General features: G+C 36.8%; 1 protein-coding gene across 1 annotated transcript in view; it reads left to right on the top strand.

The window, feature by feature from the left end:
- Positions 1-17,264, top strand: part of FAM204A (family with sequence similarity 204 member A) — a 33,437-nt gene extending 16,173 nt beyond the window's left edge. The window contains exons 6-8 of the mRNA XM_024253858.3: positions 672-761; positions 15,748-15,854; positions 16,151-17,264. Of these exons, the coding sequence (XP_024109626.3) occupies positions 672-761; positions 15,748-15,854; positions 16,151-16,202 (249 nt within the window). The 3' untranslated portion in view covers positions 16,203-17,264. The remainder of the gene's footprint in view (positions 1-671; positions 762-15,747; positions 15,855-16,150) is intronic.
- Positions 17,265-25,270: the final 8,006 nt, after the last annotated feature.

The following is a 25,270-nucleotide window of genomic DNA, read 5'->3' as shown; positions in this document are numbered from 1 at the left end:
ATAAAAACATATACATAAGAAATAAAATCATTCTTATGTATAATTTTCCTCTGCTGTTTAATATTCAGCCTAATGGTCATAGTCAAAGACTGGAGGCTATTGACTGAAAGTCTTGAGCTATAGGAATGGGCAGTAAGAAAAGAGACAGAAGAAACTTGTGGTTGAGAATGCAGGCTCTGAGCAAACCTAAATTCATGTGATGGCTTTACTACTTACAGACACTGGCTTTGGCCAAGTTCAGGAGTCGGGCTCTGTTTCCTCATCTTTAAAATAGGATAGCATTATTATTCATGGAGTTGTTATAAGAATTAAATGAGCTTTTTTACAGTATTAAGCCCAGAATCTGCCACGTAATAAACACTCCATAATTTTTAGCTATTGTTATCATTAACATTATTGTTGTTATTAAGGGAAAGCATAGGCTTTGATTCACAAAAATCTGGATTTGTGTCTCATTTTTATTAGTTCAAGAAGTTACATGACCTCAGGTAAGCCATTTACTGTCTCAGCCTTCTGGTACTAATGGGAATGGTAGCCGCCACCTTCTGGTGTTATTGTGGGAATTAATGGTTACATGTGTAACACATTCAGTATAATTCTGTGACATGGTCTTGGCTAGCAAATGTTTGCTTTCCTTCCAGCCCTTGATTTTAGGTTTCTTTTTTTTCTAGTCAGGCCTTGAAAAGAGGATAGACCAGGCTGTGGAGGAGTGGAATATTGAGAAGGCTGAGGAACTCAGCAACCAGCTAGCTACTCGAGAGGTGAGTCAAAAGGGTTACACATTTTCTGTATTTTCAAATTTTCTAAAATAAATGTGTATTCTTTTTATGATCATTAATAAGTTCAGAATTAAAATATTTCATCGAAGGTTTTCCTTTTTGTCCATTTTCTTCTCTCTTATTCTGTCATTTATTTTGAAATGCTAGGTTTTATTTTGTCTTTAATGTTTTTAAATCATTCTGGTCTAAAACTTGCTAGAAATAATCCCTAATTGATACTGAACCTTAGATTTTACCTGGATCAGAGAGGGTTGTTTCAGGTATGATTAAAATGCTAGCTTTCTCTTCCATTTGCATCTTTTACTCACTTGAACTCTGAGGGCAACTGTGTATTCTAAGGTCACATCCCTCAACCTTTTCTTAACCCTTAGTAAAATGCTTTCTTAGTGTTTGCTCAGCACATCCCCCTGAGCCCTAAAGAATTTTGGGTCTTTTTTCTTTTTTTCTATAATATAAAACTAATAGATATATTGGATATTCTTTTTCCAAGTACAGAAGGCCACAAGAAGATTCTGACTTATACTCCTGGAGGTGGGGTGTGGGCAAATTCCCCCAGTTGAGAATTAATGTCAATATAGATTGAAGAGCTCATAGTGGCATGTGTTTTGTTATTATTGTTGTTGCTTTGTAATTCCTTTTTTTCCTTTCTAGGAAAAAATCTCCACCATAGTCTTTTTTTTAGTGCCTTGATCCTTCCCTCCTTCACCTCAGACTGTAACTACTCCATAGTGTTTTGTTACATAGAGAGCATCATGGGTTATCTGGGAAAATTACTGGCCACACTCACTATTCTGACTTGCAGGTGGACTTTTTATCCTAAACTGAGACCAGAGATAACTGTGATTTTAGCAAATTCTTCTATGGAAATACTGTTGCACTCTTCCATCATTATATCTGATGTAAAAATATCTACTGTGGATGGATGTTTGTTGTGATTTTTGCATTTTTCGTTTTGTCTTTTTCTTTTTGGCTGCAGGCTTTAAGTATCTTGTGATTTTTTTATTTTGGCGTAGGGAAAAAACAAGTTCAGAAAGAGGATTCAGAAATTATCTTTTTTTCTTTAAACCTTTTAAAATCATTTGTCACATTAAATACTTCTGTGTTTAATGTGTGTGTATGTGTTTGTGTGTGTGTGTGAGAGAGAATATATATTAATGACTAATATAAAGGAAATTATAAAGCCATGGACTTCATTTAGGGAAATAGCCAAGAAATAACATAAATGGCAGTTATATGGCCTTTCAGAAAATAAACTGACATTTTATATAAGGTTTTTTTTAATTGTAAAATGTACATAACATAAAATTTACTGTCTTAATCATTTTTTGCTGTGCAGTTCGGTAGAATTAAGTGCATTCACATTGCTGTCCAACCATCACTACCCTCTTCCAAAACTTTTTGTCTTGCAGAACTGAAACTCTGTACCCATTAACCTCTGTACTTATTCTCCCCTCCACCCAGCCTTGGACAGCCACTCTTTTGTCTCCATGAATTTGACTGCTGTGGGTATCTCATATAAGGGGAATTATTTAATATTTGTCCATTTGCATCTGGCATATTTCACTTAACATAGTGTCCTCAAATTTACTCCATGTTGCTGCAGCATATGTCAGAATTCCTTTCCTTTTTAAGGCTGAATAATACTCCATTGTATGCACTTGTTACATTCTGGGTTTGTATTGCATTTTGCTTATGTAGTCATCTTTCAGTGGACACTTGGGTTACTTCTACCTTCTGACCATTACGAATAATGCTGCTATGAATATTGGTGTACAAATATCTGTTTGAATGCCTGCTTTCAGTTCTTTTGCATATGTACGCGGAAGTGAAAGTGCGAGATAGATCACAAAGTATTTTTACTATTTGGTTTTTTTTCTTGTAAGATACAGTTCTCCCCTTCCTGTCTTATAAGTTCTTGTGCTTGCAGTTTGACTATTACTCTGTTTCATCTCTAAGGTAGCCATATTTTGATTCATTGAGTATAGCTTTCATTGTGTATAACAGCATTTTATTAATCTATTTTAGAATAGAAAGGTACAGGTATCTCATTTTAATAAAGTGAATTTGAAAGTGTGTTGAATGGTGCCATAAACTCAGTAGGATTTCAGTGTTAGTTGTTATTATTACATTGGCTTCTTCAATAAGAATAAACTAGGAGTACTTCTCCCTATGAAGAGCTCTGTGCCGAAAATCATCTTTAAAATTCTATTCAACAAACGTTATATCTTTTGTTTGTTAGTAAGTAGACTCTTTTGGCACTTGGAACTTTTATTTCCTTAGAAAGTCTTTTTAGAAATAGTAGCTTCATTTCTTATCCAGCTTGGAAGTATAGTTACTTTCAAGTATAGTATATACTTTCAAGTAATTGTACTTGAAAGTATAGCAAAATTATACCAGTAGAATATCTAATCTCCAAATTTTGGAGACTTGACCATGAAAATGTCAGGGAATGGTAGGGAGGGGCAGTACCTGTGAGGTTGGAAGAGACTCCAATGCGTAGATAACCTTTCATGGCTCTAAGGATGGGGGAGTATAGTGAGGAGTGGCTCAAGATTTAAGGGAGCTTTCAGGGACTGAAAAGCACACAAGGCAGCAGTAACCAGTCCTTAGGGATGCAGAAGCTGGTGGCAGTCTGGTCTGAATATCTACCTCATTTGGATCAGAAACAGAACCTTCTAGATAACTGATACTTAAATGCATTGCTAGTGATGAGAAAGCATTCCATGTCCTGCTGTATGTTGAACAAGTGTCTCTTGAATCCCTTTAACAATTCTGGAAATGTGTTACCAGTTGCTATTAGATGCTAGCTGCCCTGGAGTCTGTGAGATAGTTCCGAGTAAAGCGTAAGACAGGCGCATAAGAAAAACCAGCAGGGACATAGAGTATGGCTTCCCTATTGTTCTTAGAAATGGTATGGATTTTTTCTCTTCCCTGGTCTCTTCAGGATCACAGGACGCAACAAGCTGGTGTCCTATTGCTGTTGCTTGTCCAGTCTTCCTTTTGGAAGATCCCAGAGTTGCGTATTGTGTGATCTCTTCCAAGTAGCAAGTGACTGACCAGCAGAATCCCCCAAGTCAGTCAGTTTCCTCAGATTTTGCTTTGCCAAAGGAAGAAAAGGTAAGGCAAAGCCTAGTCTTTAGGGTTAAAATGTGGGCTCCATGTGATCCATGCACAACTGTCCATCTTTTTATCTTTTTCTGCTTATTAGTACCCCCATCCGAAACAAGGGGAATTCGCAGAGAAGCATTTATTTTACTGCAGGTTCTATGTTCCTTTTAGTAGAGTTAGTAATGCTGAAGTTTTGAGTTGAACACATTTTACTTAAAAAGACAACAACACCCTTTATATTTTGCCATTATTTCAGACTTTCAAAAAGTTGAGAAATTTGGAAAAAGATTTCCTATTTACCTTTCCCTCAGATACCGGAAATGCTAACGTCGTTTTACAACATTTGCCTTCATATTTTCTAATTTGACATACTTTATTTAAATTTGCCAGTTGTCCCACTAATTCCGTTTATAGCAAAAGAAACTTCTTTTTCCTAGTCAATGACTTTGCATTTTGTCGTCATGTTTCTTTAGTTTTTTAAATCTGGAATGGTTCCTCAGTCTTTCTTTGTTTCTCAGGACCTTAATATTTCTGAAGAGGCCAGTTACTTTGTAGCATGTCCCTTATAATTTTGATTTGTTTGCTGTTTCCTCATGATTAATTTTAGGTTATGCATTTTTGGCAGGAAAATCACGGGAGTAATGTTGTGTGTTTCTCAGTGTCAGCGATCCAGAGACTCGTGCTGTCTCTTTGTCCCTTTCCTAATGGTGTTACTTTGGTTAACTACTTTAGGTAGTGTCTCCAGATTTCTCCACTGTGACGTTATTGCTTCTTCCTTTGGAATAAATAAGTGTCTTGTGGGGAGTTAGGAGATAGTCTGAGACTGTGTAAATGTTCTCTTTCTCATGTTTTCCCTGTTTGTTTTAGTGTCCACTGCTGATTTTCTTGCTTGTGACAGTTTTTATTATGGTGACTGCCAAATGACTTTTGATCTTTAAAATGTGATCTCATTGTACTTTTAATCGTCACCCAGCAAACTAAATCTAAAACTTGGCTTAAGTGAGCTATTGGATTATAGAATCTTTTGTGTGCCTTTGCTAAATCTCTCAGTAAATCTGGACAATTGGGACTTGGATAAAGTTTTCCTAAATGATGCACTGGCCTGGTGTAGGGTCACCATGTGACATTCTGCCCACCAGTGGTGCATATGAACTCTGTCCTTGTCTACCTTGCTACTATTCACCGTAAGCTTTCCTTTCTATGTGCAGTTTGAAGCTGTTTGTCAAAACATACAGAACTAGCACCTTAGAGGTTTCAGAAATGTGAGTTTCCTTTGAGGATATTAGGATTCTTTTTTTTTTTTTTTTTTTTTTTGCTTTGTCATACTGCAGTTTTAGAAATGGGAATTGTATGATGCTGACTAGATGTTTTCCATTTTTTAAGGGCTATTTCCTGTCACACTTTTTGACAAATGAGATTGCTTCAGAAATACATGAGATTTTCAGCCCTTGTAAGAATAGTAAATGTTTTTCTCAGTGTTCTTTTTATGTTCATACAAATACAATGTTTTGTTCTGGTAAAATAAATGTATTTAATATGGGATTGTAGCATTCTGATTGAAAGAAAAATAATTTAGGCCCTGTTCTTTGCCCTGTGTAAGTGGAAAAACATCTGGAAAATGTTTGCCGTTCAGACACAGGCATTGGAAAGATACTGATGTTACTTTCATTAAGCACCCGTGAAGAATAATCAAGATGGAATTTTTGAATGAATAGTTTGGTTTGAGATTTAATTTTACATATTTATCTCCTTGGTACCAATAACCGTGGATATGAGAGATGGGATTTTGAGAACTAAGTGTGAGTTTGGGGGCAGAAGCCCTTTATGAATTAAATGTATATGTGCATGGTAGGTGTCCTTTTGGAAATCAGGTATATTGGTTTTTCATCAGTACCATTTTCTTTTTTCAAGCAGCAGTGACTGGGACCTGCTGATAAAGCCTTTGCTCAGAGGCACAGATCCCAGAGTTCTTAAAGCCTTTTCCAACCATAATAAGTGAAACTAATTTTTGATGTTTAACATTTATAAGCCTATGAAACCAATGGGGCAGCATCAGTATTGAGAAAAATGAAGCCAAAAGTAGAACCATGTCTGAGAATAGGCCTTGAAAACAGTTCTTAAAAAAAAAAAAAAAAAAAAAAACCACACATACACACACACACACACACAAAAACGGTATTCCAAAATAAGACTGTTAGTGTGCTCTTGTTGTGATACAGCAAGAACATAGTTTTCCAGAATCATATTCCCTTAAATTAATGACGGCATTAAGATGTGTAGAATGTGGTTTGGGGGGATGTCTCAGTCACGTTCACATGTTTGAAGCCTAGATTATGCCGTAATCTTTGGTTTTGTCATGTAATGTGATTGAGACTGTCCCTCCTGTTGATTAAATACTTTGTTAAAAGTCTTGGAGGAGAGATGAAGTAGAAACATATACTTGGGTTTGTGTCATACTGATGAAACTGTTCTAATTTGAAATATGTGTGTGTGTGTATGTGTATAAAATACACATTCAAGTATTTGAGCGTATTTGTGGCTTGTTAAACTCAGACTTGGTTTGATGTACATTCCATTCATTGATAATGATCATTGAAAATGCCACGCTTTCGTACTTTCTTTTCTTATACATTATGTTTGTTTAAATCATACCAATTTATAGAAAATGATAGAAACAAGTGTTTTAAGATTAAGTGCTAAAGCCTAGATTTAACAAAGGAAGCAGATTTAACTAAAAATTTTAATAAAAATAATTTATTTTAATTTTATTTTATTTAATAAATAAAGTTTTTATTTTATTTAATAAAGTTTTTATTTTATTTAATAAATTAATTTTTTTATTATAAATAGAGTGCTTAAATTTTTGGATTTTAAAATACAGGTAAGTTAATAATGTTAAAGTAGTAACTGCTTACTACTGATTACTTAGATTGAACCTCACAAAAGGGGATTTCTCTCTAGGCATCTTCATGTTAGCCTGCTATAGGTAAAAACCAACTGGGTTTGGCAGCAGGACAGTGAGTTTCTGCCATCCAAAGCATCATACCTATTGCTTAGGTTGATTTCAGTTATACCTGTATATTGTGATGGCAGAAATGAATGGGGAAAGAGAGGTTGCCTATGAATTTCATTTGAGCTTTTTTATGCCCTTAAAAAAAGGCATAAAAAAAGGCATATGCCCTTAAAAAAAGACATAAAAGCATAATGCTTTTTCTGTAAGTAGCTGAAACAGGATGGTCTTTGAAGGCAGAGTAAACCTGACTCCTTGAAAACACCAGAACTTCATGTTGTAACATTATAACAGTTTTGCACAAGCTATAAAGAGTAATCATATTGGTTTTTGATGATTTGCAAGGCATTTGATATAATATTTACATCTCAGATCCTGTGGTTATAATGCGCTGCCATCTTTGCTGAATCTAAAACCCTTTGATTTGGAGTCATGATACGATAAAATTTTTCATATTTGAAAGCTCATTTTTTGAACTTATAAAAAAGGAACTAAGGCAATGACTTCAGCCTTTAGTGCTGTTGAGCTTAATATTATTGAGAATATAACCACGGTGTATCAAAAGTAGAAATGATAAATATATCTCATTTTAATGGTACCCTCTTTATAGATGTAAGTGTTATATTGGCAGAATGAATTGTGCCAGAAATTGAATTTTAATTTTATTATAAATGAAGTAGACTGCTTAAATTTTTGGATTTCAAAATACAGATAAAGCTAATAATGTTGAAGTAGTAATAGTTTGTCAGTATTTCAAGAAGGTAGGAATGGCCATTAAAAAAATAAAGTTTGAATTGATTGAGTTGTAATTTATAACTAAGTGAATTAAATGCTTTCTAAATTTGGGCAGACTGTTAATTTGTAGCCTAAGCTCTGTAAAGCAATTGCGGAGAACATCTGAAGGCATTCTCCTAGAAGAGGACTTTATATATACATTTGAGGAGACAGATTTTTCATTTTATATTAACATCTGAGAAGTAGTCCTTTCTCAAAAGTGCTGTGGATGCTGTAGCACTTGCTCTAGTATTCAGGACTTTTCCAGTCAGTTTATTGTTAGCTTTTGGTTTCCTTGAGAGAGGGTTCGACTACAATTCTTCCTTTTCATTTCAGTTATTAGTTTTATGTAGATGTAAGTGCTGTTATCTTGATGGAAAAGGAGCTTGAAGTCCCCTCCCCCTGGAAAAAAAAAAAAAAAAAGCCCTTCCCAAATAATATAATTTTGATCAGAGTACCTGGAGTGTTATTGTATCTGGAGTTCAAAACATTTGCTTAAATTTTGGACTAGAGATGTTCTCAAACCTAAGTTTAAAGTTACTTCTATTCAGGGCCGTTACGTTTGCATCAAAAAAAAACTGAAAAAAACTGAATTGAAAGACAATATTATAGTGAAGCAGATCTTTATTCTGTAATCCAGAAAACAAAATCGTTTTCTGTTCTTGTGAATACTTTGTGTAGAAATGTCTTGACAGCCATGTTTCTGAGGTAAAACTGTTTGTTCAGATACGAAGCTGAACGGTGTATTCCAATTAGCTGTTCTAACAATTTACCACTGGAACCTGTGACCCTGCGGAAAGGTTGCAGATCTTTTCTATTGTCTTAATTGTGATTTCTAGCCACTGAAGATTGGGTAAACATAGTAAAAAATGCATTAAGTATTATTTATATGTATTTTAAGGGTTTAAATTTAAGATCTCCATTTCAACATTTTATTTTTATGGAAAGGAAGTTATTTCATTGCTAGTATCAGGGATGTGTATGATGAATATAATCTAGGTTTTGCTGTAAAAGCAAATGGTTGTTTTTTGTTTAAATGATCATTTCATACAGAGTCATCTAATGTCTGCACTCTGGCAAAATATATTTTATGTCTCTCTTTCAAATTTTATTACTGTGCCTTCTGTCCCTTACTTTTTCTTTTGTTTGCTTGTTTGTTATTACTCTTTCCAGTAAAACAGTAGAGTTTAGGAGACCATTTTCTTTTTGGTATATTTCACTAATCAGCAATGAGAAAGAGTATAGGAGACCATTTTCTTTTTGGTATATTTCACTAATCCGCAATGAGAAAGAATATAGGACACTGGGGAGGGAAAAAAATCTCTCACCAAATAGGCTTGTGTTGATCAGCAGCTAATTCACCACTTAGGGAAGGTGGGAACTCTGCCTTTGGGAAGGGTATGTGTGTCTGTTGAGGATCATCTAGAACTCGCTCTCATTCATTAACTTTGGTCATCTTTCAGTGCTTTTTAATTTAAAAGTTTACTCTGTGTATCATTTTGTATTCCGCACATTATCTGGGGGGCTTTTAAAGGGCTATTTTAATTCTTTGAAGCCTTGTTCTCCTTGGTTCTTACAGGTAATTCAGTTATTGCATGTAGATCAACAATTGGCACAATGTATGGAAAATAAGCTGTGACTTCCCAAGTAAGAGAGGGCCTGGATGAATTTCTTTACATCTAGTTTAAAGATATGTTTGTTCCCATACAAAATTGTGCACAGCCGTGACATTGCAGCATTTTAACATCAGAAAAATAAGGCTGGTGTTCAGTGATGGTTTTTTTTCTCTCAGGTTTTTAGGTGTGCTTATTCAAATCTCATTACATTGAGGATGTTTTCTTTTAACCTTTGGGGTATGATTGGGTGATCACCTCAAATGGTGTTCCTTATGCTCTCTTTTAATTATGTTTATCTGTGCTTTTAACTAACCTTAAAAAAAGATTTCAGATGTTACAAGTCTAATTAAAGAGACAGACAAAGCACAGTTTATACTGTAGATTTTTTCTGCAGTTCAATTAATCAGCATGTTTTCTCTTTTAATTAAAACCATTTTAGTAAATTAAAGCCCACAGCAAAACACATATATAATTTGTTTGTAATTAGCTCTTAATTGGTGGTAGTTGAAGCTTAGCACCCTTGGTTTCTTTCTTCATGATTGCCATTTTATTAGCAGCCAGTCATTAATTAATCTTTTTCTAATTAGCTTATAAAACTGTTGATGGCACATTATTGTAAATGTGATTTTAAGTTCAAAGCTTGTTAATAGGCTTTCTTACGTAGAAGAACAGAGATAAAGAAATTGCTGAAAACAGTACTACAGTTCTTTAAAAAACTGTCTTTCTTATGGGGGCTGTGTAAAGCATCTAACAGCTTATGGTTAATTTTTTAATGCTTTTTTCCCCTTATGAATGGCATAAGTTGCTTGAATATAAACGTCTGTATCCAGGAGTAATTTCAACAGTAGAACATCATCTTCTCCCTCCTTTGGAATACTGTAATCCACATATAATTTGAAGCCTTAATAGTCATCATTAAAACAGGTGTTATGTAAATGATTTCACTATGAAATCAGAGTTGAGTATATGAATCATATATGCACATATACACACATATATGAATGATATGTGGATATACACATATATTATAAAAGATATTTGTATATATATTTGATGTGTTTTAAAAACAGGATTTGTTGGGTTATGCTTTGAAATAAAGTGATAGGAGTTGTAGGTATAAAAATAAATGATAGCTGTGTATACGATCGTACATACATATAGATATATGTAGTATACAAACGTGCAAACATATGCCAACCTGTGCATGCACATTTTAAGATGACAGTGAAGTTAGGTTATTTCTTAGAACAGAAAATGATTTGATTTAAAGAAGGAGTTAAGTGACTGGATATGGCCTAGCTTATTTGCTTCACCAGGGCTTTGGCATCTCAGGTGTGACCACGGAGGGAAAGGTACCAGTTCAAATGTAGATGTCTTGAATTTACTAGAGCACATACCATATTAAATTGTGGTTTGAGTGAAACACATTGGTCACATTATATTCTTTGTTTAAATATACCACCCGTTTCTTAAAACTCCTTCACTGCAAGGCATTCTGAGCTGTTTTTTAAAAATCAATATTAATGCAGAGTTTCGAAAGTTATTTTTTAAAAACACAGTGTTACCAGTCATTGGAAGTGCTTTTTCTTATTTGCTTCTTGAACTTTGTATGTTATTTCAACTTTGGCTATTTCTTTGCTTGTTTTTTGGAAGGCATTTTATGATGCCATGCAAGAGACACTAGAAAGGGATAGCTGACAAGGAAAAAATTAAAAATTGGATAAAAAGTAAATGAATAATGTCATATTACTAAAAAGATGAGAGGCTAATTTGTGCCGACTTTTTGCTAATTTTGTTCAAGCCTCAAAATGAGGAGCTGTCACCCGTTCTGTGTAGCACTGATGACAGTGCCAATGATCCATGAAATAAGCTGCCGCTGGCTTTGTTCTGATAAGAATGAACAAATCTGCACAATGTTCGGCTCCCAGAATCTCATTTTCATACTTGCATGCAGGCTAAAAGAAATAAGCTGTTTGCAGGCTTGATTAATCAGACATTGGAGGGGTTTTTGTCTCTTTGATCTCTTTCGTCTCCTAGGTAACTTGCTTGACATTAATGTTGAGCTTGAGTAAAGACAATCAAGAATTGTCGACCAAACTGATATAAAAATTAAAGACCTTAACACTTTAAGTACTCCAGTAATGGTTCCGCTTTACTTCAGAAAACATCTGTTTTCATTTAATTAAAGAACAAAAGAGAATGGCATAAATATTTTTCATAGAGACCTATTATTCCATAAAAAGTTAAAGTATGATAATTGGTATTTTTAAATAAGTGCCTTGAAAGTGTTCAAAAGGGAGGAAAACTTTATAAATCTGTTACAAGCTAGTAATTTTGAGATGAGTAAAATGTATTCTGAAACGGATAAGAAATTTACAGTTATGCTAGATTAAGCGGTTTGAATCAGATACTTCAAATCATTATCAGCAAACTTTATAATGACAAGATTTTGCAAGAAAAACTAACTTTATTTTGAAGTTTGTCTTTTAAAAATCTGTACTGTGTTACAAGGATGTGTCATTATATCTATTTTACAACCCAATATGATTTACACACGCTAAACCTGTAAAATTGAAAGGAATTAAAAAAATGTCGCCGTGCATTTGCTTGAGGTTATGCAGACGCTTTTACAAATCTTCCAAGTGGCTGTAAAGATGAATGCCTCAAGGGTCCAGCCAGGGCCCTGCTTTTCCAACCAGCTAAAGCCCTTATCTTAAATCCAAGCAAAGTACCATTAATCTTTTTGAAAGACCTTTTATGGCTTTTAATATATCCCAAATTAGAACATTTTACACCCTTGGTTCCTGAAATATGGTGATAAAAAGCCTTTAGAGCTTAATTTTCCTTACTGCATGCTCTGACCAATTTGCAGTTCTTTGTGATAATGTTTAGACACCTTAATTAAAATGCAGCAAAATATTGGATGTTCTATATGGAAAATGCTGATACTTTGGCTACACATACAAGAAATTTTGTATATATTTTATTCATTTAAAAAAATTTCTTTCCACGTTGTGTTGCTATAGTTATCTGATGACCCAAAACCATTTTTTAAATATTAAACCATTGACCAAGCTTTTGTGATGTTTACATTGAGCATGAAGATGCATTTTTCTTTTTATAGAAGCGGAAGGGGGATTCTTTTCAGCTTATTTTATTTGTTTGTAATACTGCAACACAGCACGATATTCTTTTATATTCTGGAACCCAGGTTAGTCATCTTGACTGGGAAACTGCGTTTCTTCTCAACTGCCTCTTTCATAGAAAGTCTTATTATCCTTTTATATTTTCAGATATTTTTTCTTTCTCCACAGAAATAAGTGAGACACATTCATTTTAATTATATGAAGGACACAAAAAGGCTATGAGTTTTCATCATTACAAGCTAAAAGATTTCTTTCTGTAGAAAATACATAGACCAGGTTTGTTTAGTGTTTTATCAGCTGAAGAACATTTTATTTAACCTAAGCCAAGGTAAAATACAGTTAGAAAATATACCTTTTATAGGATCAGGTCTGTTTGAAAGTGTTGCCTATGTACCTAGTTGTTTATTATATGTATTAAGTTCACAAAATGATGGAGCCCTCTCATGTGAATGGCTGCTTATTAATACGTTCTAATGAATTATTTTTAACAAGCATATACTGTATTAAGGAACATACGCTGTTAAGTATTTACTGTGATGCTAGTTGTGCTGGATTTGGCGTTAGCATTGCTGGAGCACTAAAAGCTTTTACATTCTTAGAGTACATGACATGTCGAGGTGAAGAGTCTATTGAAGTCAAATGACTGCATGCCCAGACATAGGGAGCTGCTCTTTGGCTTGGTTTGGCTGTCCTAACAAGGACAGCCATGTTGGGAAATTCCAATGAGAAAAATACAAGCTATGTCTTAATTGACAACACTTTTAAAAAATAATTTTCTGACATTGTTAATGGTACATGGCAAATATGGTTCAGATCATTTTTGTTTCTTACAGTATAGTCTCAGTTGAAATATAAGAGAAGCTAGCTGAGTGGGTCATTTTTGGTGGGTGGTTTTGGCAAAACTGAATTTGCATTTGATAGGAATGGAGTTCATGGAAAAAATAGAGATTTTTCTGTTTTCTGTTTTGGCGACGGGGAAGAGGAAAGAGACTGAATTGTCCACTTGAATGTAGAGAGACCTATATGCATCTTAAACACAAATAGCCAGCTATGATTTACGGCAGAAGAGAGTTTATTAGGTATATTTACTGCTCCCTTCATAGCCTGCTGTACCTCCATATTTCCCAGCCCCCTTGTTTTGGAGCCACGTGAGTAGTTCTGACCGGTGGGCTCTGAGCAGAAATGATCTGTGTCACTGCCGAACTAAAGCATCGAAGAGCCATTGTGAGGCCCTCCAGCTCTTGTGCTGCCATAATAGTCCTGAAAGCCACATGTTGAGATGCTGGCATCACAGATTAGAGGAGAGTCCTGCCCATCCACAGGGACTTAAAATGAGATAAGAAATAAAAGTTAGCTAGTGAGATTTGGGTATTTGTTGGATACTGCAAGGTTGACTAGCCTAACTAGTTGACAGGTGTTAACTTGAATTTTTTTTTTTTTTACATGTATGACAAATGGATAGTTTTTCAGTGGATAGGGACTTCATCTTAATGATAAATTATGCCACAGCCTCCTTCCAGAGTTTCATTTTCTCCTGGGATGATGATGATACAGGCTTTTGATTCTTAACCTTTTTTTATGTGGTTGACTTACATGAACTTTTCTACAATAAAGAACTGGAAATTTTGAAAGGAGAACCAGAAGAACAAAGCCAGTACTAAAGCAGTCAAATGTAACTGCCAACTCCTTCTCCCCAGCCCCACAGTTTGAAAACAACCCATTTCGCTCAATGCTCTATCTCCAGCACCTAGAACAGTGCCTGGCAAAATTATGCATTTATGCCTTTGTAAAATTTGTTGAATGAATGTTATTCCTTTGAAAAAGAGGAGGACGACAGTAGCACTGCTAAATATGGGTTTGAGTTTTGGGAAGACACCGAGGTCGATCTGCTTTACAATGAGTCATCCTTTCTTCGGCGCCTTTCCTGTTGATGTTGACCAATTCGGCACTGTAGTTCAATTGTCAGCTTCCTTCCATTTGTCTGTGTTCTTTATATATATGTTCTTAACTGTGCTGAAAAATCAAATCTATTTTTGCCCTCATTTATAAACTACAGACAGTGCTTGATTACTACTTGTCGATTTCATCCTAAAGGAAACTGTTCTCCAAGAATAAGCTGGAAGACATGTCAAGCGTGCCAAACCTTGAAGACATGTCAAGCGTGCCAAACCTTGCTCTCCTAAGTTTGCTTCTTTCCTTACACGTGTGCTCTTAACCTCCTGCCATGCCTTACTATTGGCAAGCAGATCCCTAGAACTTAGGCTTTAACCTGTTGACTTTAGAGTGGCTTCTAGGTCATTTCTTCTTTTTTGCAAATCTGCCTATCTACTAATATGCATCAGGTGAGTACAAGGGATAGAAAAGGCAAGAAACACCAAAGAGGTACTTAGTTTTTATTGTTTAATCTGGGTTCTTAATGGATACTCTTGAGCTGTCCACATTGGTGGGCATTTTAAAAATAAGAGCACACTAAAAGTAGAAGATATCATCACAATGCTTATCCTGGAGATACTTGCTGGGGAACAGCTCTGCAGCCAGAACGCTGTGTAGAGCAGAGTGTATAACTGAAAGCTGAAGGGCTGGAGAAACAAGGACTGTTTTAGGTTGAGTTAAAGAAGACTTCTGGGATGGGGGGATTTCACTGTGAATGGATCTTGTAGGACTGACAGATGGGTGTAAGGGGGGCACACATAGAGGGCCCTGCACAGGGGACACTTAAGTACTGTGGTCCTGGTGCTCAGCCTTTTCACCTTAGCACCCCTGATATTCTTTTTTCTCTCAGTGAATTAAAAGCTGTTACCCATCATACAGAGTGCATTTATGAAGTAGTAATTAGCTTTCCCATGTTTTATTAATCACATCTGTGACTGCCAATCAGAGCTTCTGATCAGCATGAGATAACTGGTGTGACCATACTGAGTTGCTGTAATTCTAGCCCAGAGCAAAGAAACTTGATGTCTCTGTCAGTGTCTGCAGCCTTATCAGGGGTAAATTCCTGTTCAGCCTACTGCAATGCTGAAATAGCTTGAAGACCCTCATTACTACCTTTGTGGACCCTCGAGGGGCCTCAGTTTGAGAAGGATTTCCATCCAGGAGACTGGTATAACTAGGGTAAAGGGTCTATTGGGAGTCACGGGAGATATGGGTCCTATCTTTGCATTCATTATACTTTGAGAGGGAATGAACATAGAATTTCTAATTTCTAGACATGGCTTTCTTACCCGCAAGTTCTCAATTATTTGTATAAGTGTAATTACTGTATTAGCTGGAATATTTATTTTCACTTTTTTTTTTTTCTCCTTTGTAATTCTTAGCTTGGTGTAAAAATTGCCAAAGCAGTTGCCTGCCACAACTTTGTAAAAGCCAAAAAGGAGGTTGAAAATTCACAGGCTGCCCGAAAAAAGAAGAAACTTGCATGGGGGTGAGTTTACTTAAGATTTTTAGTAGTAAATCTCCTGACTTCGTAGAAATTCTGCTAATATATTTTGTGATCTAGTTCGTGTATAACTGTTACTCATTTTACATTTTTTTCTTCTTTGAATGTTTATCGGATTATAAATATAGAGGCATTTCTTCATCCTGTTTAATGTTTGTTTTGTAATCATTGGAGTATGTGAAAAATTTTTGTTTGTTTTGCTTTGGTCTCTAAGTAAACATGTTCAGCAAAGTATTTTTTTTTTAAGAAATAAATTGAGATTTGTATGTTCTTCATTTTAGGTTTGAAGCAAAGAAGAGATGGGAAACCAAAAGCAACATGGGATACATGTAACTTGTCAGAGTGCTTCAAGACATTTGTAGACTCAAATGCTCAATTTACTGAGAATGTTTTCCTGCCTATGTTAATATGTCAGAAAATTGATAGCACTAAAACAAAAATAAGCATAAAATTTGGGATTTTGATTATCAGCTCTTTTCAGTCTTTCTTTAAGGACTTTGTCCTATTGAAGTGAATAAAATGAAGCATTCTGTTACTTGTATAAGAAATAAGAAAAAAATATAGAAAGAAGAGGATAGGATTTTGTTTATTTGTATGGATGGACCCTTGGTATAAAATCACTTTTGACGCTTTCCATTCATTTGGTTTAGCACAGCCAGTGAGCTTCTCGTACTTTCTTTTTTATTTGAGACAGAGCCTTGCTTGCTCTGTCACCCAGGCTAGAGTACAGTAGCACGATCTTGGCTCACTGCAACCACTGCCTCCTGGGTTCAAGTGATTCTCATGTCTCAGCCTCCTGAGTAGCTGGGATTATGGGCAAACGCCACCACGCCCGGCTAATTTTTTTTTTTGTATTTTTAGTAGAGACAGAGTTTTGCTGTGTTGGTCAGGCTGGTCTTGAACTCCTGGCCTCATATGATTCACCTGCCTCTGCCTCACAAAGTTCTGGGATTATAGACATGAGCTACCATGCTGGCCTTGTATTTTCTTATCTGTATCCAGTGTAATTACATGTTTACTGGAACTGTGTTTTTAAGATTGACAGTTGTTTATAATGGATTAGTCGTAAGTGCCAAAAAGTCTCAGTTGATATTATCTTTACAAATGACTTGACCTTAATGTTATAAAAGTAGTTACTGTTTTTTTTATTGGAGGCAGACTTGATATTTCAGAATTGCATAGTAAAAGCAATTTGTTAATTTTTGTGTACTTTCAGATAAACTATTACAATAAAGAAAGGGGCAGAATGTAGTATTTGGAAGATGATTTAAAATTCAGCCTAAAAATGTCTTCCTAAGTATTTTTCTCAGCCATGTCATTCTTTAAATTATGAGATGGTTCTTAGAAGAGAAAATGGTGTAATTGTATTAAACAGACAATTATAACTCAAGATAATGTAACTTTGAACCTTCTAAGAACTGATTCGTTTGGTTTTCCTCCCATTCTCCATTCCTCCTTAAAAGATTGAATGAATTAATGAGCAGAAAGAGAGGATTGGTAACATGGGAAATCGTTTTCATTAGATGTACATTTCCTGTCTAACAAGAAAGGGGCTCCGGAAAATCATAAAACAAGCAGGTGAACAAGACCAGGTGTGTCGGCACCTCCCTGCTCAGTGCCCAGCAGAGGTAAAGAACCACTCAGCATGGTTTTCATCAGTTCACCTCTTCTGTCGTTGTCAGAGGTTTCCTACCTGTCTGATATAAACTTTCTCTAGGTTGATAATATAAATTCAGAAGCATGTAAAATGAATCATGATTATAATTATATTACTGTTATTTTTAGACTTAAAATAGTAACAAAATTTTATTTATAGTGGCACATTTAATGGCTTTTTTTTTCTATGTTCTGGAATAAGAGAATACCTAGCTACTATTTAAGCATCCAAAAATCATATCTTGCTTTCATTTAGTTGAGAAAAGCCAGCATAGAGAAAGCAAAGTTTTAGAATATTATGTGTCATACTAATTCAGTATCCAGACCAAATGTTGGAAAGTCTTATTTTATGATTTAATATCCCTTGTTCCATTTTACAGATATGATCATGTAAAACTTACCTACAATATTCATTTCAAACTGCTAAATTAGGTAAATACAGACTTTTAGTATAGAAACCTTTCCTCTAAAAATCCATTATGGGGGAAATATTCACTATACAATCCAGTGGTTTTGTCTGAAATCCTAAAAATGTTATTTTTGAGCAGGCGAGTGGTATAGATATTCTCACACTTGGGGCCCCGATATGGGCATTTCCCTTTGACTTCAGTCTCATTTTTTTTTTCTGTTTCTACTCCTTAGAGCATTTAGTGACCCCTGCAGGCATGTTGCACTTCCCATACTGAGGCTTTGCCAGAGTGGCCTCCTGTAGGGTCTGACTTGGGATCCTGTCCAGCCAAGGAAGCTCTTCTTCAGCCTGCTCCGATGCCCACAGTTGCCCCCTCAGCATCCCCTCGGGGTTCTCATGTAGATGGGGACATCTTAACTAAGCGGAAGGCAGGCATTTCAGCAGAATTAAGTGTAGCGGGGGCTCATTTAATAAAGCCCTCCCAAGTCCTCACTCTTTTCTGGGCATGGGTTGTGGAAAGCTCTAAAACGTTATGTATAGCAGAAGAAGGGGTTGGAGGGAAGATTTGTGGGGACAGGTTGTCTTGGATTGGCCCTGCTGACATGTCATTTGAGAGCAGTTTTATTTTATCCTTTCTAATAGGAATTAGGTATTTTACTCCTAGGAACATTGTTCCTTGAGTACGCATGCTGCGCAAAGGATGTAGTCATTTGTCTACTCCATTCTAGTCACAGCAGAATAACGATTCTTTTTGGATCAGTAATAACTTTGGTTCCTAAAACTTCAATATGTGCATTTACTACCACCAGAATGCCTGAGTTAGATCAGTAATGTAAACGTCAGTTATTGTTAACTGAGATTAATATGTTTCAGGCCATTGGTATGGCATTAATGTAACTATGATTTACTATTTAAGTACTTTAGGCTAAAACATCTTACTAAAGAACAGTAATTTTGAGCTTTACAGCACTGTTTCTGAGAAGGGGAAGTTGGCAGTGCATTCTTGTTTGGGAGCCCTCAGGATGTTTCTGGTTTTCAGCAGAACATTCTGTGTCTTTCACCGAAAGGAGAGATTGAATATATAATCTTAGGTTTGCTATAATTAGTTCTGATGACAGAGTTAAAATACCTCAGCCAAGACTGTAAATCAGTACATAAACAGGTTTCTGCAACTGATCATAAATCTCAAACTCCATATTTTAGACACTTATTTTTTTAGGCTGACAGATAAGGGAGCAGCAGGCTAAGGATAGGAATAAAATGTTATCTGAACTTTTAAGTCACAACTTAGAACTCACATTAAAATCTTCTGATTTTCTTTATACCTTTTGTCTAAAATACTATCTTTTAGCTTATTAATAACTTTAATAAGACAAGTTTGAATTTAATTCTCAAAAAATGAAGATATAACTTATAAAATGTCCAAATATTTGTTAAGACATTACTTTTTAAGAAATGTGTGTCTTGCTAAATATAAAACATACTGTATGAGGTTGTTGTTTAAACAAAATGAGAGTTGTACATTATTTTTTAAGAGATGATAAAGTTTGAGGAGGCAAGCCGATGTTATGTCAGATCTCATTTTGAAGTTAGTGAAACCTAGTCTAATCCAGAACCAACTGAATCCAAGTTTTCCATTTTGGCAGAAGTTGCTTTTATTTTTAGTATCTGGCAGAGCAACAAATGCTTTGCATGTCAATTTAATATTTTTTCCTGCCAACTGTTTATTCATTGGCTTAAAATTTACACTCTACTAAAGTCTTAGCTCTGACTTTCATGAAACAAATAGTAATATTTGGACAAAATATGTACATGAAAATCTTTTTCCAGAACCAAATGTAGATTGGTATTTGTGACATCAGTGCCTTCTAGTATGGTGACGGGTCAAAAAATACTTTGAAAAGTTGAAGGCTGTGTAAACCCACGGCAGTGCATCTCAAGTGATTTTTATTGTGAGGTAATCAGAGTATCTAGGTTTTCAAATTTAAATTAGTGGGTGACTTTATGCTAGAAAGTAGAATATGTGTTAGAATAACTTTATCAATATATATTCTTGGCCTTTGTAGGATACTGAGACAATAAGGTCCATTTTTCATTTTTGAGGTTGGGGAGCTCTGTAGATTTTGATAAAATGTGCAGAACTGCATTCTTTAATCTTTATTATTTCATCTTCCCTCCACACTGCTTGCTTTAAAAGAAAAAAATACCTACACACATTTTCTAGTGTTACTGCTGTAATCAGTACAGACTTCCTGGGAAGGGATTCTTGCCTTCAGTAAAGGACATGACAGCATGTGGCCGATGGAGATTGCCACGAGGAAACCTGGAGAGGCATTGAACCATTTTGTGCTAATGTTAAAATGAGGTGTGTTGTCTCTTTATTATCTCCTACTCAATAGTGAGTATTCTGGAGGTGTCTGTTCCCTTTCCGGAATTTCTTCAAATACAGCAATGCTTCAGAGTAGCTTCCTGCCACATTGGCTTTCATGATCTTAATCCGTGGAACACAGCTATAGGCTTCTGGGAGACAAGTTTATTAAATGCCATGCAGAATGCTATGTTTTTAGATGTGCATGTAAAATCAAGAATTAGTTGAGGAATAATTATCTTTTTATTATTAGTAGTAGTAACTCATTTTTAGATTCAAGTAAAGTTTGTTTTCCAGGTGAGATGACATTTTTAAGAAATTGAATTTAAGTATGTGCTTTTATATCTGGACCAGGTTTCTCAAGGAAGCAGAATACAAGGGAATGAAAGGGGAAGGGAGGGTAGTGCCCAAGAGAAACCTTGGCTTCTAAGTGCTCCCCTGCCAGGTTTCCCCTGTGCCTGCCCACTGGCACCGTCCTGGCAGCTCCAGCCCACACCCGCTCCTGGACCCTGGGCTGCCTCTTGCTAAACAGCTGCAGGGGGCCTGCTATGTGACAAGTATGGAATGAGGTAATCTTTTTCCACCTCTAATTTCTGAAGGGTGTGTCTGTCCAGTTTTTACTTGTTCATTGAACTTAAAGCCTTAGGAACCAACAGCTACAGTGCAAGCTGTAATTATTGATGTCTGTTTCATATTTATCTGTAAGTTCTGGCATTTGATCAAGAAGTCAATATATCACTTCATCTTCAGGCTGAATGTGTCTCAGCTATAAAGGTTTTATTGTTTGATGGATAGCATACAATTATGACTGCCCACAATAAAAAGTGTTTTCATTTGTAAGATGGGTGATACTAGAAGTAATTATGAATGTCACAAGGAATAGTGAAACAATGAAGCTTTGCGTTTCTTTGAATTTCTCCCTATATAATGCCCAAGGAACATTTACTGAATGCCTACTGTATGTCAGATAAACTAGCTCTTTCAGATGCAAAGATGAATAAGCACAATCTAATAGGAAATATATGTAAACAATGTTTTGAACAACTCGATTTTCAGGTGGGCTATTAGAAAATCAGTGAGTTTTTCTTTGCTGAATACAAAGACATAATCTACATATAAGAAGTAACGTAGACTTAAAAATTTTAGTTACCTGAGTATATACTTACTCTACAGGTTGCTGAATTTCCTAGCTAGGCATCAGCTACAGTGGCTTATGAGCTTAGTGACTGATCCATACGTGCTCACATCAGAGTGGGTGGGATTGATGCCCTGACTGTCTCCCCTGGAGATGAGGAGCATTGGTGGGGTTTGACTCAGGAATGAATGCAAATATTTGTTCTGCACATTACTCAGTGATTTTAAGCTTAAAGTTTTCTTAGACTGCATTAACGTGTCCTTTATTTTAGCTTGGGTGGGCCACAGTACCTTCCCATGTTAGGGTAATGCTTGCTACTACTACAAATATGCCCCCCAAAATATAATGACTCAGGCACAATACAAGCTTATTTCTTGTTCATGAGACAAAGGAGAATGTTGCTTGCTATCAACAGGGGCTCTGTTCTGGGCTGTCATTCAGAGACCCAGGCTGACAGCGACTCACCGCCTTCTTTCCCTAGTAATCCTGGGTGTCCCCTCCATGCCAGTCAGCTGGAAGGGAAAAGAGCATGGAAGAGCACTGGCGGAAAGTTACGGGCCTGGCCTGGAAGTGGAACACATTAGTTCTCACTTTGCACTGGCTCAGACTTCCTTACTTCATCACACTAACCACAAGGGAGGCTGGAAAATGTAGACCGGGAGGAAAGAAATTTTAGTAAATAGCTTGCAGTATCTGCCACATTGCCTCAATCACATATGATGTAGTAACTTTACATTTTGCTGATGTTGAGTAGCACAAACTACTATTTGTGATTTGATGGAGTCATTTTTACTTGGGTGTGTTGACAGAGCTGAGTCAAAGTAGCCGCTCATATTACCATGTAATGGGTGTGGTGTCACAGTGTGATACCTGCTGAAAGAGCATTGCATGCTCAGTCAGTGAGGCAGAGGTGGTGCTTATTATGCCATAAAGGGCTGTTGGGACTTTACCAGGTAGGCGAATAGAAGTGAGTGCATCCTAGGTAGAAGGAATGGCGTGACACATTTGAGGTACAGCAAGGACTTTAGCAGGGGCCAGGGGAGAGAATGAGAACAGGGAAGTAGAGCAGCAGAAAGAGATGGCGTTGAAAAGAGCTGGCCAGAACCAACTCACACACAACTTTGAGAGATGCTGGGGAGATTGGACTTGTGCAGGGAAGAGTTGGGTGTCTGGATGGTGATGTGGGATGAAGAAGGTAGTCAGAGAGCAGGCTTTTCAAGAGTAATGTTATATTAGTAGTTTAGTAATATAGAGTTAGACATTTAGTATTTAGTAAAGTAGGTCATATTTATACTTGCTATGTCATGGTACCTGTGGAATGCCATGGAAATGTCAAATGGACACTTGTATGTAGCAATCTGGAGGTCAGAAGGGAGGGAGGTTGCAGAAATAGGTTGAGGAAAGAGGTCTTGAAAGGTGGCATGTCAACAGGAACAAATGCCGCTGAGCTGTCAGGCAAGATAATGGTGGAGAGGTGGCTGTTGGAGTTAGCATCAGATGGCACTGGTGATCTTGGCCAAATCAGACATCCAGACCAGAATTGCAGTAGATGGTGCAATTGCAATCTTAGGTTGGATTTCCTAGAAACAGAGAAACAGTGCCTCAGATCTCTTGTGGAGGTGATTTGTAAAAGTATGCACTTCAGGAAACATTCATAAGGGAGGGAGCAAAGCCAATGAGGAAGGGGAATGCCTGAAAGGGGTAAAGCCTTGTCCTTGTGCTGGGGGGAGAGGGCTCTGTGAACTCTGCTTGTGGCAAAGGAGCTGTTTTTTTTCGCTTTTTCTTTTTTTTTTTTTCTTTCTGAGACGGAGTCTTGCTCTGTCGCCAGGCTAGAGTGCAGTGGCATGATCTCAGCTCACTGCAACCTCTGCTTCCCAGGTTCAAGCAATTCTCCTGCCTCAGCCTCCTGAGTAGGTGGGACTACAGGCATGCACCACCACGCCCAGCTAATTTTTGTATTTTTAGTAGAGACAGGGTTTCACTATGTTGGCCAAGGTGGTCTCAATCTCTTGACCTCGTGATCCACCCACCTCAGCCTCCGAAAGTGCTGGGATTACAGACATGAGCCACCGCGCCCGGCTGGAGCTGGCTTTTAAACCCTGTATCAGTCTGTCAGTGTCAGCATTTTACATGGGATGAAAGGAGGGATGAATGGAAGGGGTGGAGGATACATACCTGGTCCTTCCAGTTAAACTATTTAATAAATAATCATGACTGAGAATATAAGCCTTAGAAGTACTGTTACTGTTCTGTAAATTTTTTAAAAACACTTTGAGGATTCATTGTTATATATGCTCCTTGCCTTGGAGAGACATCTTGGTTCTACATACATATAAATGTCTAGCAGATTGAAAATCTGAAATTCTTCTTTCATTACTCTTTCCATACGGTGCTCTTGCACTATTCCTCTAAGAAAGCCAAAGACACATTATACTTGTTTTATAGATGAGGAAATCAAGGTGCTGGGAAGTTTAAGAGAACTCTACAGCCATTCATCTAGCATAAAAGGGCTGACATTAGAACCCAGGCCAGGCCTTTGCCTCTTCCCTACCCCATTCCAGTGGTTCTTGAAGTGGGATCCATGCCCACCTACAAGCGGAATCACTTGTTAAAAATGTAAACTCCAGGGTCCGTCTCTGGGGGCAGGTCCTGGGATTCCACATTTTAAAAAGCTCCTCTGTAATTAGTGCATACAAAGAAGACTGATTGTCTTGGAGCAGCACCCGCTTCTTACACGGAGAGTCTGGGATGGGAAAGAGGAAAGCAAGTCAGTGCAACTTGCACATGTCTTATCACAAACCATAGGGAAGGAGGTGCCTTGTGGTATAAATACTGAGTCTAATGCCATTAATATAAATGCTCATATTCCCAAACAGACTGCCTGTACTAGTACATTACTTCCATTTTCCAAAAAAGGAGAAGAAAGGTTCCGTGTCAAAGAACTCAATTGGAATCCTCGCTTGGTACTTGCTTCCTTGCCAGCAGTGCTCAAAAAGAGAAAAAGAAAATCCAAAGTCCATGTACATAAAAGTTCCATTCCCGATGGTGGAGGGCTTAATTAAAGTCCTCAGATGTTTCTGTGCACCTTGGAAAACATTTTTATGAAATTCATATATTACCAGAATTGGCTCCAACAATTGCAGTTAAAAACCTTGTAACTCATGCAGCTCCATCGGGAGCAAGCTGCCTTTTTCAAGATTTGGTTTGCTGCTTCCTTTACCTCCGTAACCTGTGGCAGTGAGGGCTGCTCAAGGGCCTTAACTGCCAGGATGGCACTAGAGGATTTTCCAAGGTTAAGGTCAGATAACAGAATCAGGAAGAAATGGATCCCTCTTCCTGCATTTCCTTTTCTCATTCTTTCAATAAATGTGCATTGAAGGCTTGTGATGTGTGTGGCACTACAGCAGGCACTGAGGATGCCATGCTGAACAAAGCAGCTGGATCTTCATGGAGCTCATATCCTAGAGGGAAAGACATAATAAGCAGACTCTGCAGTGTCATACAACATCACCTAGGAAATAAAGAGATGCAAGTGCTCAGGCGCCAGGCCAGATGTGAATTCAACTGTGGTAGCAAGACCTTGTGTCTTCTGCTGGGACACTGAAGTGTGAGAACCACTGGACTCTCATATGGTGATAAACTATGGAGAAAAAGACAGGGCGGAGGCAGGTGTGTTGCTGATGCCAGCAAATGTTAGAATAGTGAAACTGCTACACCCTGGACTATGAAGCAAGCCAGATTTGAATCCCAGCTCTGCTACTTACAGGCTGTGTAACCTCTGGCAGGCTACTTAATCTCTCTGTACCTTGGGTTCTCCTGAGAAATGGAGATAA

This window comes from Pongo abelii, chromosome 8, assembly GCF_028885655.2.
Source record: "Pongo abelii isolate AG06213 chromosome 8, NHGRI_mPonAbe1-v2.0_pri, whole genome shotgun sequence".
In the NCBI taxonomy this organism is placed as follows: domain Eukaryota; kingdom Metazoa; phylum Chordata; class Mammalia; order Primates; family Hominidae; genus Pongo; species Pongo abelii.
Note: the sequence above shows the minus strand (reverse complement) of the source record. Positions and strands in the feature narration are given on the sequence as shown.